General features: G+C 40.9%; 1 protein-coding gene across 1 annotated transcript in view; it reads right to left on the bottom strand.

Annotated features, from left to right (window-relative positions):
• LOC117543764 (cadherin-4-like) overlaps positions 1 to 21314 on the bottom strand; it is a 226082-nt gene that overhangs the window by 39809 nt on the left and 164959 nt on the right. Inside the window, 2 exon segments of the mRNA XM_034212320.1 lie at positions 4947 to 5091; positions 10579 to 10734. Of these exon segments, the coding sequence (XP_034068211.1) occupies positions 4947 to 5091; positions 10579 to 10734 (301 nt within the window).

The following is a 21314-nucleotide window of genomic DNA, read 5'->3' as shown; positions in this document are numbered from 1 at the left end:
TCTCCCCCATTGGGAGGGCAGATCAACTCTGAGAGGAGGCACTCAGCTGCTGGTTTTGATCTTGCTCGTTCCTTTACGGAGGCCTTTTTGAGAGAGAAAGGGAACAACTTGCTGTCAGAGTCACAGAGAAGGGGGAGGGAAGGACATCACGATGCAGGTGTTCAGAGTGCACTGCAGCCTCAGACTGGCAGAGCTTTTTGAGGAAGTCACGCCATGTGAGTAAAATGTTATCCGAGGACACAAAAATGCAACGCAAGACTTTCTTATGTCAGTCTTGAAGACTTTACAGAAATTCAGATCATTTTGTTGACCTTGGAAAGGCAATTTCATTAATGTTCTGGTTATAACTCTTGAGCCACGGACGGGCGTAGAGTTGTTTTTCTATGATCCTAAATGTGGAGTACCAAAACACCCCATGTGCACACATTTAACAGGTTTCTCAGGATAATCCTAATTTCATATTGAATCCCATTTACTCTTCATTAAGAGGAGCTGAATGTGATCAGATAGCTCTTTTCGTCATGTGCTGTTTTGTAACGTGTGATTACCTGCACAAATACAATTCTATTAGTCACAGGTTTATTCGGCGCTGAGCTGGGGGCAGAAAGTGACAAATGGAGCCGTCTCAGACTGATCCTGGCTGATGGCTTGATGGGATCTCTCCCCGCGTAACATCTGGTGATGGCGATAAGTGCTGCTCCCTGTAGGTCTCACTGTTTGACGGCTTTCACTCAATGCCAGATGAGAAGATGTGTTGTAGTAATGCTTCGAGCACCTTTGATATGTAGGTCTGTAGATACAGGAGATGATAGTGCCGCGGATTTACACACATCCTCTCTTTACTTTGCATTTAGAAAACGTAAAGGCCAGGGATTTCCATTTAATAACCATGCACAACATGGCTTTCTGCTGTTTTATAAAATAACACATATTTAAAGTATACTTCTTTCGGCTGAGACAGTTTGGATATGTATGGCCTAAATTAAGTTACTAATGGTGTGATGCAGTAGGAGCATTGGCTTCTAGCCAGCAGGACATGAATTAAGATATATTTACAAGCCTTGGATTAATGTAGGCACTTTCACATTTCCAATACAATACTGGAACTAAGTATATACTAGTATAAGTTAACAGTAATGTGGTGTTTCCATGAAGATTATTTAACTATTTATTTCATTTTGTTGATAGGTCTGTCTTCACAACATTGAGAAAATATGTTTTATAATTGAGTGCAGGTTTTGATTATGGTGAAAAACTTAAAATAAGTTTTTTATTATAATACAATAACATGATAATCGTAAGCTTGTGAAATGTTGTTTGAGCTGAACATATTTTACGATTGATTTATATGCAGTGAATGGTTGCAATACATATTTTTGAACACCATGTGACTCAATGTCTTTTGTTGTAAAACTATGTATGGTAATATACATTATAATATTCTTTGATGTTTCACCACAGTCTGAACTTGCTGTGGACAGTGGGATATAATTGAGATGTTCCAGCAGCATCTCTGGACACCTTTCCCCCGAGCAGCACCTGTCAGCTGCGATCCTGTGACAGCTTTCACCACACACCACCTGTCGGCAGGGTGGAGAGAGAGTGTGTCACCGGGAGCGACACCTCAGGGATCTCTACGGTCAACTCTCCATCCCACAGAACCATCCAAGCAACGAGGAGACTGCTGTAGTAGGTCAGAACAGGGATAGGTGCCACAACTAAATGGAAAAGCTGCCAATGTGTTCTTCAGGATAAAGTGAAGATTGAAAGAGAGAATACCCAAAGAACATGAGGAATGCACAACCCAAAAAAGTATCCCTGTTATCCCTTCCACACACAAAGGATTGGACTCCTTTGTTTACATCCGTAACACAGTGACATCATTATTTAACACTCATGCTTCTATTGGCTAGTGCTCCAACACATTGTCCGTGATCTCTAAGCGGTTTAAACATGTCATAGTAGAGGCACACAATACAAATATGAACCTGGAAAGGAGCATAACATTTAATTTATTTTATTGAATCTTAAAATGTATGATTATTTTCCTTAGGGTTTACGATACAATGTAACAAACGTTCTGGTGTGTTAAGAGAAAAGTGCGTCGAATAGTTTTACCTAAAGTTCTACCTCAAAGTTACTATTGATATTTATGAAAGTACATTTTCCTCAAACACATATGGTAAAGTTTGCTGTGTATCCTAATCCTTGGTGCTGCTGATTATACAAATGAACTTCCGCAAAAGTGTGTAGCAATTAACTTGAGGTCTAAACTGGGTCCATTATTAGTGAGTAAACGACTTAACTGGCGGAGGATGAATTAAAGATTAAATGGGCCAGAAAAGTATAAAATGTCTCCTTGAACCTACACTGAAGATGAATCGCACTCGTTCTTGTTTTCTTCGACTAAACAGGCAATTAGGCCACCACAGCTTTCAGCCTTTTCCCCCTAATTAAATGCATCAATTCAGACCAAACGAAGCTCCACACACACTATGTAGTAGATGTAGATGACCATTACATGTATGATCTGTATGTGTAATGTGTATTTGTAAAGCGCTTTGAGAGTCTTTGATAAAGCGCTATAATAAATATAAGGATTATTATTATGCTTTTTGACTCAACACATTTTGCATTGCACGAAAAAACACTTGGCAGCAATTGCTTAATAAAGAGCAGAGGCATTGAACAGTACACAGTGAAACATATTTCACCTTAATTGGAAACACAGATTGCCTTATGTTCAAAAGCAAATCTAAATTAAAGACTTTTGTTGTCACATGCTCTCATTTTAAACTAAGCAGAGATTATCAGAGTGAAAAACGAAGAAAGTAACTTTTGAAAATGTCTGGTTGCCCTCGCTAATTAGGAGCTCTGTATATAGACCCACGCTCCACTGAGGACACACACACACACACACACACACACACACACACACACACACACACACACACACACACACACACACACACACACCACACACGCACACACACACACACCACACACACCACACACACACACACACAACTTGTTCATCCATACACACACACACACACACACACACACACACACACACAACACCACACACAACACACACACCACACACACACACACACACAACCCACACACACCACACACACTTGTTCATCATACACACACACAACACGCTTTCCTATATTGTTTACACATTCCCCCCGAGATTTGACTTTGCAACAGAACAATATCTGAACGCCGTGAAGACAAACACGGGTCCTCGGGGGTCTGATTGTTAGAACAAGAGTTCTTCCAGTCGAGACATGAAAGCTCCTCGCGCGTTCAGCTCTCGTCTCCGGCTCCGCACTGACCGCAGAGCTGTTCTCTGATTCTGCGGGAAGGTCTACATCTCTCCATGCTCCGCAGAATCTGATAATGATGCATCAGGCCGAGATACTGTGACACAAATATCTCACAAACTCGCCCTCCAATGAGGCAACCCTAAAACTTCACTGCCCTTTCACAACCTTCAAATGTTGGCTGGACATAGAAATACAAGTTTATTCAAGAGAGATTGAAACATATCGGTTTTCTAAAGAAGGAAGGAAAAGAAAAACAGCATCTTATTGGAGACTAAAGTAGAGTTAAAGAAGTAAACTGGATCATCAAGCTGTAAGAGGCTGTGCATTAAAGTAATATTAAACATTTTCTTCTTGCAGGACTTAGTAATTCAAAACAAAGCAATAAAACCTTTTAGTTGTTCATAAATCAGTCTTAAGCACGGCTTCCAATGGATTATTGCATTTTCCGTGCATTCATCTGAATTGTTCCATTATGCAATTTAAATGGAAACGATTGTAAGTGATTGCAGGCTTGTATTTATAGGTACTTTATGGGCTCCATTAGGACTCAGACATTCAGATTGTTAACAAAAAGTGCTCATATTGTCTGCCTATAGCAAATGACTTTCCTGTTCCTTTGTTCTTTTGTAACAATGCGAGCTGTGCTTTTGAGCTTGTGGGTAACGCTGTATCTGATAAATGAAAAACTAAATGTAACAAAACCCCACAAGTCTTTTGTCAAGGCAGTGTTTTTATTAAAATGGGGGTCAGGATACTCAAAACAAGTAATACAGATAAATGCCAGGAGGCGTGAGATGATTAGCAAGAGAGGGAGGAAGATAAAAAACCTCTTTAAAACTATTGACGAGGAGTCGCGATTGGCTCCGTTTAAAGGGTCATAAACCAAAGGAAAGTGTGAAATGTGAATGTGGATTACTTATTGGATTCTTTCAGACTCAGTGCCCAACAATGGAAAATCAATCTTTCTTTCTCTTTACCTTTGTAAAGGTAACAATGACAGAAACACTTCCCAAGTATTGTGGGTTTCTGATTCTTTGTTTGCAACGAAGAAGCTAACCCTTACCCTAAAACAGATACATGAATCGATATTTACTTGCAACACCAAGTGGTTTGTGATTTACAGTACCCCAAAATGTGTAGTCTGAAGGACACTAGTTTTAAAGATTACGAAAGACTTGGATATCAACAGGTTCTTTCGAATATGCTCAAATATTTAAACGCCAACCTTTTCAAGAAAGTTGTTAAAGAGGACATATTATGCAGTTTTTCAGGTCACAATTGTATTTTGTGTCTCTACTGTGACATGTCGACATGCTTTAATGTTCAAAAAGCTCTTTATTTTTCTCATACTGCCTATGGTGAAGAACCTCTTTTCACCCTCTGTCTGAAACCAGAGCCCAGTCTCGAGGTTCAAGGTTCTTTATTGTCAAACTAACATAGCTACAGAGTAATTATGTCGTTGAAAATCTTAAGTCATAGGCTTCTCCAACACTGCAACACACTGCTCTGATTGGTTAGCTGGCCGGCTCTGTTGTGATCCATCAACCGCTTAGAGATGTCCCGCCCCTTAGCCTAACACTTAGAACAACGTAGAGCTGAAGTAACCCTTACCTGGTTTGGACCCTTCAGCCACGGAGCCGTTGTACACCTGGTTCTGAAACTCTGGTCTGTTGTCGTTCATGTCGATGACATAGATGTACAGATCGATTGGGTTCTCCACCTGGTTACCATTCATGTCCACTGCATGGGCTCGCAGCTGTCAATCAATGCACACAAAGACATCTCATTAGTATTCAACACTGAATATGAGCTTGTGTAAATATTCCAAGTGTAGCTCAACTGACAACAGGCTTCTGGTTTGATTGATGTGAAATTCTGCGGTCTGTCTGGACTGAAGCCAACTCAGTCAGTACAAAACTCTGACTTTATTCATTGGCAACTTCATTTAACTGGCAAATGTTGCGTTTCTTGTTTGCCAACAGGACACAAGTATCCTGTTGGTATTTTGGCACTGACCACAACAACACAGAGAGGGGCAAAATAGTGAAATGTTCCAGACGCTCCAACAACACCTATTTTGTTGTTAGCACAGCCAGAGGCCTGAGCTCAAGCTGTGACTTCTTTTTGTGCTGAGGGAATGTTTGTCTCCGGTTTGTTTTGACAAAGCCAGCCATTTGGATGGATGTCCCTTACTGATGATCTGTTCCTTGACAATTCACAGTGTGAGAGAATAGACAGAGCAAAGAGGGAGAGAATGGAGGAAATAAGAGCGGCGCATGGGAAAAAGGCGAATGAGATGGGAAGAACAGGAGGAGGGTGACTGAGCCTTGTGCAAGTAAATGAAAGATGAACGCACAACGAGGGGGTGTGGGGGCTTCAACAGGGAGGACTGACAAAAGCAATCATCATCTACAGTGGGACGTCTTAATCTCCAGCGCTGCCGTTACACACCCTCCACTCCCCACCAATCTCCACTAATGATACCTAACATAACGCAAAGCTTTGTAATAGCCCTGGAACCAAACTGGGCCCTGTTCACTGCAACTTACATTACCTTTTTCAATTGCAAAGAAATCTATATCCCCTGCGAAAAAAAATTGTATTCAATCATAGCATGGCTTGTTTAGGGGAGTAGGGCTCCCATTCTAGCTAAAATTGACAAACTGGCAGCAAAATATGTTGTCTGCCACAGCACACCAGCAGAGGAGGATCTGCCTGCCAGCCTATTTGCAAGAAGTCGTGATGTATTGTGGGCTGACATGAAGGATTGAATGGAGGCACCTGCCTTCCCCGAAACACAACTAATCATGTCGGCTTTTGTGACTGCCTGTCAAGGATGTTTCAAAACATACCCTAACACGGCCCGCTGGAGCATTCACACACACATCCAAACACCTATTCAGACATATGTTTACGCATATTAACACAGACATTGACAAAGCATGAGGATACGCTCCGGGTGGAGATGCACACAGCCAATCAAAAAGGCCCTCTTTAGCCACTTAATGATCCTCAAGATGCTAGTTTTCCATTGGCTGGAGCACAACAAACAAACATGGAGAGGACAAACAAGCCCAATCTGTTTCCTCAGCTGCGAATAGTGCACAGTGAGGGGTCTGTGATTGTGAAATGTGGGGCTGCCTCAGTGTGTGTGTGACTATGTAATAATGATTGTGTGTTTTGTCTTTTCTGCCCGTGGATTTGTGTGTCCCTAGTTGCTTTTTCGAATTTCTACATGTGTACATATCTCTATATTTGCGTGTCTGTGTGTGTCTTCCTGTGAGTGTGTGCACTGGAGTCTGTGTATGTATATCTGTGTGCTCGATGGAGGAAATGGAAATGTGATCTAAGGGCCTGGAGGGGTGTGTGCGTGTCGCAGACTGCATTATGTGTGTGTGTGAGCTAACATCAGTATTCTGCAGGGTGAGCTTTAGTATGACTGGACTGACCACAGAGGAGAAATACAGTTTGTATTCGGCCCATTGGTCCCCTTACCCAATATATAACCACACATGGTACTTCCAGAAGTCCTGGAGGATTTTATACTGTATAAGGCAGTTTTATTTCTGCTCAAATATAGTAGCTATTGGTGCTTATGCCAATGTATACGTACTTATGTGTAACGATACACCCATTAAAGGGGTACCAGAAAGGACACTATAACGATTTGTTTGTCTATATTTTATTAAGATGGCAGTGAGGCTCTCTAGAGGCAATGTCTATCAGTTGCATAGCCCACATCTAATGGGTTGTTAAAACATTTAGACTGATTCTAAGAACATTTAAGATCATAAAGTACATCCTTATGAATTTCATGATATTTGTTTCCTTTAACACCAGCAGGTAAAGTTGATTCCCCTGACACTTTACATTTGAATCTCAATTTGTCCAATATTTAGATTTTATGGGCACATATCTGAAAGACTAATGACATTACCATCACCCTCAGCTGTGCTTCATTTTGAATGGTAATAAACAAATGTTGTTATGCTTAGAGGCTGACATAAGTATAACATGGTGAACAATATGTCTGCTAAATATCAGCATGTTAGTAGTGAAGTTCAAATGAAGCTATAATCTTGATTTATAATTAAATTAAATAATCAATATGATTTTACCAATCATTTTTTTATGTAACTGATTGCCTGCGGTCTGCGCTATACTGGCTCAATAGTTTTAAATATAATGATGTCCATTAAGTAAAATTAAGTCAATATAACTTATTAAGCATAAACTACCCACACAAACGGAAACATAGAACAATTTAAGTATAATAAATCTGGATGACAAATTAAATATATTTTAAGAAATAGTTATCCAGGGGAACAACTTCCACCAAACTGATAGGTATCATCTGTGTAAGACAGATATAAACACCCTCACTAGAAACTAAAGAATATGCATTCACACAAACAAAAAATCACAGATTCCTCATATTTGCTCAATTCTCCTCTTGCCCGGCTGACTCACGGCAGATCCGTCTGACAAAACAGAGGCTCAGGCGAACGCCCACTCCCCTAACCTCGCAGAGCGCCTCCCCATGGTGCTAGTCTGTCAAAAACAGCAGCCTCGTCTCTCTTTTCACTTGAACCCACAACTAACAAGCAAAGTTTGGCCTGTGAGAGAGCAGCAGTGGGAACTTCCTGTTAAGTTGAAAGAAAGTAAGCAATGGACTAAATTTCCCCTGGGTCAAACTCTGGCTGCATTCTCCAACAGCAAATCATACATCCCATCACAAGCAGCACGGGTCCACGGAGTCTGAATAGAAGCCACATTCAACTTGAAGTGCCCTCAACCTAACATGCTGTTTTAACTACAGGCAGTGTCAAAAAAGAACTGTTTATGGAGAGGCTGTCCTTTCCCAGGGACCAATAGCTGAGCTGCTTTATTGATCCCAATTGGGTGGTTGAGAGTTAGAGCGGGACTGTGAGAGGACAAACATGGAGCAGCAACCAAAGCCTGTAAGGTAACGAGAAGGGCAACAAGAGGCTCATCTGAAACTAACTGGAACACAGACACACACAAGTACGGGACAAACCAATCAAGAAGCCAATCATCTGAGGCTTTGTGTTTTCTTATAGTCGTCGCACGTCCCTCACGTGTGCATTGGTGTTTATAATGTGTGCATAGTGCTCAGAGAGTGCGCTGACAGAGATCCACTCTTCTTTATTCTATTCTTCCTCCGAGACAGCAGCGTGCTTTTGAATTAGCTCTATCAGCAGCGCAGCCATCTATCATGCTGACAGGCACGCGGTGCTGTGAGTCTGACACCAGCGCTCTCCTCGAGTGGAGGTGTTAGTCTTTGCTGATATTAACTGAAACCCGTCATGTGTGTTTATGAACCAATGGCTCCAGCGTTAACACAAGTCTCATGTGGTCTGAATCTTTAATTCACACGTTCACAGAGCTGTTTAACCCCAGGTTCCAGAGGGGCTGGTCCTGAATTCAAACCCCCAGCCTAATTCCTGTGTGTGAGTGTATGAATGTGTATGTGTGTGTGTGTGTGTGTGTGTGTGTGTGTGTGTGTGTGTGTGTGTGTGTGTGTGTGTGTGTGTGTGTGTGTGTGTGTGTGGTGGGAAGTCCTACAGGGTATATGCTCTGCTAAGTGTACAGCTGTCAGCCTACACCTTTGAACAGCACAGCTGCAAAGAGCAAAAGAACGACATGTGAGGGTGGTGAAGTGAAACGGGGAACAGGAAAGTGGGGAGCACAAACAGAAAGTGAGGAGAACAGAGAGACCCCATCGTCCTGTCCTGAGAGACACTGCAGGGAAAACATGCTGTATTCAGGCAGGTTATATTTGAGAGTTTGACAATAGTGGGCTATTGAGCTTCCATAGGATAAACGTAGCATATTTACATTGAGGTGTTTATTTGACTTACTTTGGATATTACCGATCTTAAGATTTGTTCCTAATTCTCAAAAAGGCAACATTAGATAATGCCTCCTTTACGAATAGAACATTTCAGAAAACAACATAAATTGTCTTATTTATATAATCAACCAGGGAAATGTCTTGTGATATCTATTAATTATAGATTGTTTACCCTTTTCATCTGTAATGACTGTCATTTTACAGTACACGTCTTTAAAGGCAATTTTTTTAAATGTTTATTGTGTATTTTTATCATACTTTGAGCCTGAAATCTCCACTTCAGTAGACATCAAACTTTCCAGTTTCATTTCTATCTTTAGTCTAAAGATTGTCACAGAATGGGTTGTTCATTTATCCTGCATTGCCTTATTTATATTACAATTAAAAAACACAAGGATCTTTTTTACAATTCTGTGGCAGTATTTCTTATTCATGTAATGATACAAAGAGAATCCAAAATTCCCCATGGTAAAAATATTTGACTAATATCTCAATTAAACCTGACTTTATCCATGTTCATATTATTTGTTCCAGAAATGCATGCAAATCAGCACATTACATTACATTACATTACATTACATGTCACTTGTTAGACGCTTTTATCCAAAGCGACTTACATACTCAATATTGTGGGCAATCTCCACAGGAGCAATTTGGGGTGAAGTGTCTCAGGGACACAAGGACATACTGACTGCAGTGGGGTTTGAACCTGTGACCTCCTCACAACCCACTGCACCACAGGCCTCCCTACATATATAAGAGACTGCCTCATATGCATATTTAAACATGCATCAAAGTAATACTAACTGTTATTGCTTTTGTGTTAAAGTAATCAACTGGAAAAGTTTCATGGTGCTATCTTGGAGTTGAAATCTTTGCCCTATTCACCAATAAAGTATAAACACATCATGTATCAATCAGCATTCAGCACATGTTCGCTCACACTTGAAGCTGCAGCTGCTCATTAGCTCTGATGGTGAGAACAAAGACAACAGTTTTCCTGCACTCCACCTTGGATCTGTCTCTTCTTCCCTCTGTTCTATCAATCCTGCGCTCCCTGCACAGTTAAACCTCAATATAAATGCCAGCTGAAGTGGCTGTGTGTTTTGTCAAGGCATTCACTGCTGGCTCGGGCATCAATCAGAGCCTGGAGGTGCCGGTGTGAAGGGGGCACTGCTCTCTGAATGCGCTCTGACAGGGTCTATTTTCAGCAGGCAACATTAGCGTTAGAATAAAAGGTAAGACAGGGGAAGAGAAACGGCGAGGCGGCACATTTCCACAGGGGTAATGAGGAGATGATAATGAGATGGACGTTAATGGAGCTAGAGTGGAAAGAGAAACAGACGAGACGTGCTCGTTCTTCCTTACATGGAAGGACGCTCTCTCCTCTCGGTCCAGGGGTTGGGTGACGAACATGTTGCCGCTGATGGGGTCTATGTTGTAGATCCCACTGGGGGGCTGATCAGCGCCTGCTCCCGTGATGCTGTAGCGGATGCCGGAAGCTTTGTCCTGGTCTGAGCGGATCTGAGAAGAAAAGCAGAGAAAGTTTTAACACAGAGGGGAATCAGTCTTTCGAGGCTTTTTACATAAATTGTCAGAAAGAAAAAATGCATTCTGGAATAAAAGAAGATAGAAGAGTGGGAGGACTACTGCCATCTTTCTTTTGTGCTGACGCTTTGAACCCACAGCCTGAAGGTAGAAATTGAAAATTGAACAAGGTGCAGCGAGGGAAATAGAGCCACTGTCAGGCGCTGTTGTCTGACCTGTTGAATGTGTGGTTTTCTCTACATTCTCAGCTGACATTGAACATTGTTAAAATGACCCTACCGCCAGCTGTGATGGTGTTTCTGACGTCTACCTGTCGGGATGATGTAAAAATGATTCATGCCGCTATTCACGTCTGACCAGTGCTTAATATCTCAATGTGCAGGTTTCACCTTTAACACCCCAGCTGTTATTTCTCACACAATTCAGAATGTGACATTTAAAGAGTGATGTGTTTTACTTGAAACAAGTTCCAGTGTGAGCGTCTCCGCTGCCACAGCAATAAAGAAATATCAATACTTTAGCTCTTGCTGACCTAAAAGAAGACAAAGGGAGATGGGATTGAAGCATTTCTTTCTGTGGTATTGATTTTCAGTGGGCTCCAAGTCAGCACACAATGCACAACAAGACGTTAATTAAATTGGTGGGTTTGAAAGTGTTACAATTACTAATACAAAGCCGGTCACCTCTGAACAGGTATTATTAATTCATTTATTTAGGTGTTAAGGTTAAACAAACAATATCATATTCTTAACTGAACTTTTGTTATTTTCTGTATCTATTTCTTTAACTTTCTAATCATCTGCCATTGTGTTATTGTATGTTGCCTTAATTACGAGCATAGCTTTCGACATTCATCTGAGTACAAAGAATAATTTCAGAAATGGTGTTTGTATAAAAATGCCCCTTACGATCCTAAAGTGAAATTCTGAATACATTCTAGTCTGAATCCTTTGAATGAGGTTATTTCTCAATCATCACAAACAACACGAATATTTATTAGCGCACACAGCCAATTATAAATGTGGTCATTAGTAACTATATGTTACGCTGTCAACGTTATGGTAGAATATAAAAATGACATATAGCGAGTTGAGACTTAAGATTGCTTTTATTCCTGCTGCAAAATGGCTATAAGCAGAGGACAATATTGATATTAAAAAACATCCATCCATCCATCCATCCATCTTCTCCCGCTTATCCGTGGTCGGGTCGCGGGGGTAGCAGTTCCAGCAGAGAGCCCCAAACTTTCTTTTCCCTGGCGACATCAACCAGCTCTGACTGGGGGATCCCAAGGCGCTCCCAGGCCAGCGAAGAGATATAATCCCTCCACCTGGTCCTAGGTCTACCCCTTGGTCTCTTCCCAGCTGGACGTGCCTGGAACACCTCCCTAGGGAGGCGCCCAGGTGGCATCCTAACTAGGTGCCCGAACCACCTCAACTGGCTCCTTTCGACGCGAAGGAGGAGCGGCTCAACTCCGAGTCCCTCCCTGATGACCGAACTTCTCACCTTATCCCTAAGGGAGACACCAGCCACCCTGCGGAGAAAACCCATCTCGGCCGCTTGTATAAAACATGTCAAAGCTAAATCACATTTCCCACATCTCAAACTCAGAGCTTTAATGTCAAAACATGTTTTAAAAAAAAGCTCCTTTTATGCTTTCAAGTTCACTGCAATGGTTTTTTACAGGCCTTCTTAAAAAAAGACCATCAAAGAATCTGTGGTGTAACAGAGCCGGTTGATCATTGTAAAGTATACCTTTAATCCCTACAATGGCTTCCAGTAAATCACAGAAGTGACTTTAAAGCACTGTTGCTTGTTTGTAAATCACAAAACGGGCAGGAGCAAAATGCATCTCAGATATGTTTCAGCAGAACACACGTGTCGGATCTCTGAGGGAAGTCTGTGTGTACGACCTGCTGTCAGAGCCAAACGCGGTACAGCAGCTCTGAGCTGACATTTAGGATTTTTTTCAAAAAGAGAGAATATTTCATGTTTTTTGCGGGTTCAGGGGTCGCCCCCACGTGTTTGGCAGCGACACAGCATGAGGGCCGCCAGCTCTGACCACTGAGCTATCCGGTGGTCCAATGGTTCTTGGTATCTGATTTTTGGAATAACAGAAACATGTTGTTTAATTTAAACAAACCTGTCTTATTTTAGGATAACAATTGAGCTATTACACGATTAGCCAAATACGGGAAATTCTCACGATAGGAAGCCAAAGACCCTGAAAGCCCTTCAATTCAAAATAGGGAACAGAATGCTAGCTTTAGCAAAAGCTAAATATAATGATTATAGGCCACTCAAATGTATGATGACATTTTAAATAATATAATAAATCAAAAGTAAATGATGATTGAAAGGGAGGTCTTCGCTCCTCAACTGACACAATTAGTGCCCTCGTCTCCTTGTAGCTAGAATGTAACGTTTGTTTCTTTGGTAAAAATAGCAATCTAGCTAACCAGAGACATATGAGAGCGGTTATTATTATTATGGCTTATGCGTCTCCAGTAGCCTTCTGGAACATTCTCACAGAAGATACAAACCTCACAGGACGAGTACAGAGAAACATATAGGAGTGAAGAATACATTTATGTTGTTCCTAATTGCACTGAACCAACATACTGATTGTACCACGGGGCTCCAACCGTAGCCAGCTTTAAAGATAGAAAAACCCCAACTGTCCTCAGATGCTTTTAGTTAACAGATCGTATGTTCTTTTCGGTGATTACATTACATTATGATCCCTTTATCTGCTCGTTTGTAAAGCACTTTGAACTTCCAACAAGCATGAACTGTATGAATATAAATAAACTTCCCTTTACAACCTTCTTGTGACCTTCACAGTCAGCCATTGTCTGCTTCACAGGTCGCACGTCTACGGGTTGTGAGCAGTTCAACTCTGAAGTGAGAGTTTTTATTTCTGAATTTGATCTATTTTACATCTTTTATCCTTATTTAATCTTTCCAGTGAAGACGATATCAGATTCTGTCTCTTTTTTTTCAATGCGAATGAACCATCACTATGGTTACAAGTCAGATGGAATGATCACGGAGTCAAATGGAGAAAAAAGGGTATTTTTTTCCCTTCCTCTATCTGTCTTTCCCCCTCCTATGCAATTTGCCTGGTCTGTGGGGTTGCACATCATGCATGAAAATGAAATTACTTCATCCGTTCAGCGGTGACGGAGGCGCCGGCTTCTGCATAAAACATCTCTCTGTTTGAACATGATACCCTCTCTCTTAATTTCCAACGCCTCCCTCCCACTCCCCCAGTGTGGCGCTCCGCTGCGAGCCTTCACACCCGCAATTTTCATTTCCTGAGCTCACTTCACCCGGGATCCATGGACCTCGCAGGTTCAGGTGTAACGTACAGTGTTGGTGCTCCTATCAATCAGCGCACTCTTCTGTACATGCAATCACTGCAGCGTGACAATGATACTGTATGACTAATTACATTATTATTCACAACGCCCACCATCTGCCAATCAAGCAATTTAATCGTTCACCCTCACCATCAGTGTCATCAGACAAAATAACATGGTAGAGAACAGACAGTTTGTGCGTTTCAATAATGAGACCATGCCTGATTAATTCTCTTTGTGATCTGTGTAGGAGGAGGACATGTTAAGGCCTCAGCGTTCAAAACAACAGCGTGCAATATAGAGAATTACATTACCTCAAGTACTGCACTTAAGTACCATTTTGGGCGACTTTACCTCAGTATCTTCTTGCTGCCACCACATTTTAGAATCTAATGTTGTACTTTGTACTCCTCTACATCAATTTGAGAGTTTTAGTTATTTAATAAATTAATATAATTAGCTAATTCAAAAATATAAATCAGCTAATTAATACACATTGACATATAAAATATTAATATATCCAGCAGCATTTTAAAAGGCAGTAGTGTAAAGTAATTCATTAGATTGAAATACTGTACTGAGGTAACATTTTAAGGGATGTGTACTTTACTTGAGCATTTCAACTTTTTGCTACTTCTACCCAACTATAATTGAGAGGTATATAGTGTACTTTTACTTCATTTTTGTAATACCTTTAGTTAATTTGCAGATTTGGATAAATGAATATAATCAACACTTAAATATCACTTTTATTAAATGTTTCGATTTACAAGCTACCCTGCAGCATATAAAGTAATTAAAATAATATAATAATAATAATATATACTATTCTTCAATGGGCCAATCTGCATAATGAGTACTTTTACTTTTGGTACTTTAAGTATATTTTGATGTAAATCATTTTCTACTTTGTACTCAATTTTAAATGCAGTAATTCTACAACTTGGTATTGCTACTTTCACCCAGTTATTTTGACCCCACTGCAAAACAATAAGTTATGTTGGAAATCCCATCTGCTCTAGTTGCAGGAACATACGAGAAAGTAAAATCAATTATTTAAAAAAGATCCACTCCTCAGCATTATTTTTGCATGTTGGTATTTCTTGGGTGCATAAAAGGCAGCTGCAGCCATGTTTGTGTGTCTGACAGGTGAGAGCTGCTCTGTGAGCTCAGCAGAGCGAGGATCAAAAGGACCAGCCAGCTCAATAATTAACTCCACTGTAATGCTGGAAACACGTGGAATGTTCACCTGCCACGGCTCTGTGCTTCTGCATCCGGATGTGTGCAGTGGTTGTGAGTGTGTGAAAGTGTGTGTGTGTGAGTTTGTGTGCGATCCGTCTCTTCACTGGAACTTCAAAGCTGAGCGTGTGGAGCTGGCACACTGGGAGAAATCGCCCCGAGACGAGACAAAGGAGCTTTTACACGTCATGCGGCCTCTGCTTCCTCGGCTGCTTAGAATTCCACATTAAGGCCACCTGAGACCACATGTCACACTTCCCGGTGTCTCTTAATGAAGAGTCTTTATATCAATAAATTGAATAAATGAAGAAGCACGGCTTCTTGGAGTCCTGGGAATCCCATGAGTGACAACTTCTCAATTGAGCCATTTGAATTGAATGCTAATGATGAAAGCTGGGATTTCAATCCCCCCTCTCCCTGTCCATGTATCCATGTTTCATTCTCCCCCTTACTTCACTACCTCCTGGCAGCTACAACAGCTAATAATCACGCTAAAAATAGCGGAGGGAGGCAGATGCAAGGGACTTAACTGGCTGTCTGCGTCAGATCACAGCAGACATCAGATAAGTGACCTATTTGTAGCTCTTTGAGAGTGATTTCCTTGATTACTGACAACTACTGGGATCCTGTGGGACAAGCTATCAGCCTGAGAAGAAAGATGGAGATGGACGGAGGCTGAGAGACAGGGAGGGAAAGCAATGGGGAGTGGGGTGGGAAATTAGATGAAGAATTAGTGTTCTGGTAGACTCCTCGGGGTGACGCCAGGCACACAAACACATAGAGGGAAAGGAAAGGAATACATTTCCATGTACCGAGCATGTCAGCTGGCTGCCTCATTAGCTCAGTGTGACGATTCGCTCTGTCCAAATCTCCTTTAATTGATCCAACCTTGTATGATCACCCAATCTGCTTTAATAGATTGATGCATGCATAAACAGGGGACTGATTTATTTGATAGTACTCTCCATTTTTGACTTATTTGCACTGCAGAATGAGCAAAGCAGCATTTGGCTATACAAAGGACAGCCATGTCCACATGGAGCTGTAGCTTTCCTGGCAGTGCTTTGCTTCCAGGAAACAATAATCATTCAACCAGGAAGTCATTAAAGGACAGTGTGCTGCAGGCACCCATGGGATCATTAAAGGGTTACTGTGTGCTATGGGCTAATGTCACACAATAATGGGAGTCTGTGGTTTACACTCTTTGATAGCCTCTTTTATGTCTTGTCCACGCTTAATAGTTGTGGCTTGTTGTAGTCCTTTGGCTTCACCCATCTCTCTCTCTTTATTTTATAGCTCTTTATGGACTCAGTCACATTACTTTGCCTTTAGGGCACATCTAACACCCCCCACAGGGTACACATGCCCACGCAGAGTCACAATGGGAAACCAGGGGACAATTCAACACCACAGCTCTATCCACCACATTATGCATTTACAAACACTTAGCTACTCTATTATCAAAGGGGCAATGCTGCCGCCTCTTTTTTCAATTGTTCAAATGCTAGAGAAAAAAAAAAGTGTCCTCCACTGTAGGTTAAAGATGTGTGCATGTCACACATTCACAAAACATGGGGCAATTGCATTTGTCTTGCAATTTAGCCACAGCGTCAATAAGGTCATTTTCATTTAAACTGCGGCGCAAAGGTCAAATCAAAATGGTGGCGTTCTGCTGAGCTGAAGCAGCACCTGGTTAATTCGTTTGAAAATGCTTCAATAGCTAAATGTCTTGTCCATCTACTTAACATCCTACATATTGCATGATCATCATAAATAATTGCTTATTTATTGGTCATTTTCACACTTTGTTTGCCTTCATAATAGTTTTAAAATGTGGGTTATATTTTCAATTTAAATAAAACCTATTTCATTTTCAAGGGAAGCTCAAATGAACAGTTTCCATAAAAAAATCCTAGTGAACTTATTTTGGAGGGGGGTCCACAATAACAAAGCCATACATGGTCTTAATGGTCCTATGACCGCGTCAGCAGCATGGTCTTTCATCACATACACACATTGTTGGCCATTATTAGATTAGATGGATGCCATTATACATTGTAATACATTAACTTTGTATATTAGTTGATCTAATAGGGCATGTTTCTGTCTGAATGTCACATGGGAGATACACCCTGAGCAGTATTCCCTTTAATTCTCATATATTCACGATACAATCCTGTTTGTTCCCATGATAAATGTATCATCATTTTGCAATCTTAGTCAGAATAGATTCAATTCTGAAGTAAATTGTCCTTTAATGTAGTGTCTGTAAGAATATAGGAAATCGAGTTGTGGTTTGAATGTAATATGTAGATTTGATTTGTTTTTCTCTTGATTGTTTTATTTGTTTTCCTCTACACTAGTGTTATATTAATTCTGATTACTATCTCAAATAGATCTTTTGAGCTTGCGCCTTAATAAACTGGTACTTCTTTGTAATTCTAAATGAATAAAGATGTGTTTAATATGCAATCATATCATATACGTTTAACAGAGTAAATAGAGTCACATGAAGTCAGCTAGTTATATTACTGGATGAGACAGGCACTCATGGCGCCTACTACACTTATTACATTTTGGTGTAAAGGGTGTAAGTATATAAGTTTAGGGATGGTTAATATGCTGGTGCATTATGGGAAGAAGGGATGCCAGACACTCAGGGCACACACAGGCTACGACTGAGCCCCCCTCAGTCACGCTTTAGCGGTCATAGCTGTCAAGCATAATTAAGACAGCGTCTGCCAAATATCTGGATGCCTTTAATAGAGACGCCCGGCTGGATGCCACATCGACTCACAGGCTGCTTTTAGACTCCCACTCCCACTCATCACTGCCTGTTGACGTTGGCACACGAGCATGAGAGACATAACAATATGCTTTTAAACAGGGACTGAAGCATGGTTCTGAATCTTTATTGACCGGCATCTAAAAAGGTTCACATTATGAAAAACTCTGCCTTTTTAAGGTTGTGTGCACATACAAACAAACATGGTGTAAAACAAACCAATCCGAATTGGCTCTCTTAAATGTCACATGAAGGCTCATGGGAATATAAATACAACTCTATGCATCCCATACCAACGGTTTGAGAACTACCTAATCAAAAGTGTGTCATCTTTTTTCAAAGACAAGAAAAGTGAGCTGATTTTTCGGGGGAGGCCCTATTATGCTTTTCAGAGTTTTCCCTTTCCTGTAGTTGTTATATTGTTTTTTGCACATGTAAATGGTCTGTTAAGGCCAAATCCCTCCAGAGGGAGTTTCTCTCCCACACACTCTCTCCCTGCCTGAAACAGCTCCATTTGACTCCTTTGTTTACTTGCGTAACATAGTGACATCACTATGAAACACTTGCTTGTCTATTAGCTAGCGCTCCAACACATTTTTTGTGATATGCTATGTGGCGGGACATCTCTAGGCTGTTGACCAATCAGAACAGAGTGGGCTCTGGTTTCAGACAGAGGGTGAAAAGAGGTGCTGCGGCACAGGCAGTATGAGGAAAATAGAGACCTTTTTGACCATTAAAGCATTATGAATGCGCCGGCCAATTACCTCACCAAGATAGATGCCGCCTATCATAGTGCACTAAGGTTTGTGACAGACTGTAAGACTTTGACTCATCATTGTACCCTGTATACAAGGGCTGGGTTGCTTTCACTTACTGTACGGCGGCTAAATCACTGGTATCTTTTTATTTATAAAGCAATGTTAGGGAAACTTCCGTCTTACATCTGTTCCCTGATCTCACAGCGTATTGTAAATGGCTACTGCCTGAGATCTAAAGCTGTGGTTGTATTACATGTGCCAACAGCTAGGACTGTATTAGGAAATACAGCTTTTAGATGCGCAGCGCCGCTAGCATGGAACAGTCTACAAAAGGAATGGAAGCTAAGCAGTTTGATTCCATTTCATGTTTTTAAAGCTAGGATAGACGCTATACAATCAGAAAATATTGGTGTTTGTAAATGCTACTAGTATACAAACTGTAGTATCATATAATGTCCTTTGTTTTCTGTCATGTTTGTATTAATGTTTGGAACTAATTGAAGCAGGTCACCATTGTAAAAGAGGTCTATGATCTCAATGGGTTTTATCTGTATAAATAAAGGTTTTGAATTGAATTGGAGACATGTCACAGAGGCACAACATTCAACCTGAACATTAGCATAATGTCCTTTTTAAGAGATAAAAGACAGCTTTTCAGACAGTGTGACTCAGGTTTTATCTTACAGAAATGATGAGAACACTTTTGAAAACATGTTCTACTTCAATCCAAAATACCAATATAAACCTGAAAGTGAGCCTCACATGTCTAACTGCTGGCATGCTATTTAACAGTCTTTAAATATGCTTCACTTTGTTTTGTGTTTTTCCTAGCAGTTTCTCAGCAGGTCCTTTGTGAGTGGTTTTAAAGAGAGGAAATGACACTTTGGTGCTGGAATAGAATACAGATGCTCCTATCTTGAGCAGCCTCACTTCAGTGTTACCACTGGGTTTAAAATATTCCGATCTGACAACAAATCTTTGCACTCGTGGCAATGCTGGAATAGCTGCTAACATGAGTAACTGCGGATGGGTAAACTGCGAACTACTACACAGGCTGCCTTGAAAATCGCTGTGTTTGATAATGTCTCATCTTTCCCCGCTGTTATACAGTACGTGTTTTCTCTTTGTTGAACATGAGGGAAATGGCAAAACGACATGCTTTTTAACTTTCTCTTAAACTTCAGTTTTGCATTGCTTTGATACTTCCTGCTGTGTGCTTGTCACTCTTCAAAGCTAACGGGGCACAGGAATTCAAATAATCTGATAGGCCATCCACACAGATGTGCAACAAAACGACAGAGGAAGAGACAGAAGGCAGAAGATAAAAGATACAGAGACGCTGACAAAAAAGGAAGAAAATAAAGGACCTTACGCCAGCCTTCAAACTTTCCCTCCTACAAAATACAATAACAACCTTACGAGCGAGAGTGGCGAAAAAGAGGGGTAAAATCTGCCATTTAATGGTGTCATGAGCAGCTGGTTACTTTATTAGTTACTAAATTATAAAAGTAACTAGTAACAAGTTACTTTAAAAATAATAACAATACAAATACAAGTTTTTGTGTTGTTCTGTGGCACAGTAAGAGAAAAGACAACTCCCCATCATTGTAGCAATTATCATTATGAAATGTAGTGGAACAATAAAACACAAAAGAGCAATTTAAAAAAATCGTTTTTTGGCTGTTTAGATGGTGTTGCTCCATCTGGGTCACTGCCGGTGGTTGAGACGGTGGGGTCTTTGGCGACTAGTTTTATAGCCCCATGTACATTAGTTAGGTGCTTCAGGAGATTGGCATTGCTGTTATTCGATGTGGACAATGCTTTCTGTCCTGCACAGTTTACATTTCACCGTAATATTTGTTGCGTCCTTTATCCCCACAAATTGAAAATAGTGGTTATATCTCCAAGTTGTAAATGCGCTGCTGCTCTCGCTGATACTTGCATCTGTCATTGTGTGTGTGTGTGCTGGTGGTGAGCATTGCCGTGTATGTGTGTGTTAGCAAGTGTTTGTGTGTCTGTGTATTTTCCCCATAAGGCAAGACCCGCCCAACTCTGTCTCTGATTGGCTTACTCAGAACGCCGCTGCTCGAGTCCTCACTAACACTAAGAAAGTGGATCACATCACTCCTGTTCTGAAGTCTTTACACTGGCTTCCTGTGTGTCAAAGAATATATTTCAAAATACTGCTGCTGGTTTATAAAGCACTGAATGGTTTAGGCCCAAAATACATTTCTGACCTCCTGCTAAATGATGAACCATCCAGATCTCTCAGGTCTTCAGGCACTGGTCAGCTTTCTGTCCCCAGAGTCAGAACTAAACATGGTAAAGCAGCGTTCAGTTATTATGCTCCAAATATCTGGAACAAACTCCCAGAAACCTGCCGGTCCGCTGCAACTCTGACTACTTTTAAAT

Source organism: Gymnodraco acuticeps, unplaced genomic scaffold, assembly GCF_902827175.1.
Source record: "Gymnodraco acuticeps unplaced genomic scaffold, fGymAcu1.1, whole genome shotgun sequence".
Taxonomy (NCBI): domain Eukaryota; kingdom Metazoa; phylum Chordata; class Actinopteri; order Perciformes; family Bathydraconidae; genus Gymnodraco; species Gymnodraco acuticeps.
This window is presented reverse-complemented; position numbering and strand designations above follow the sequence as displayed.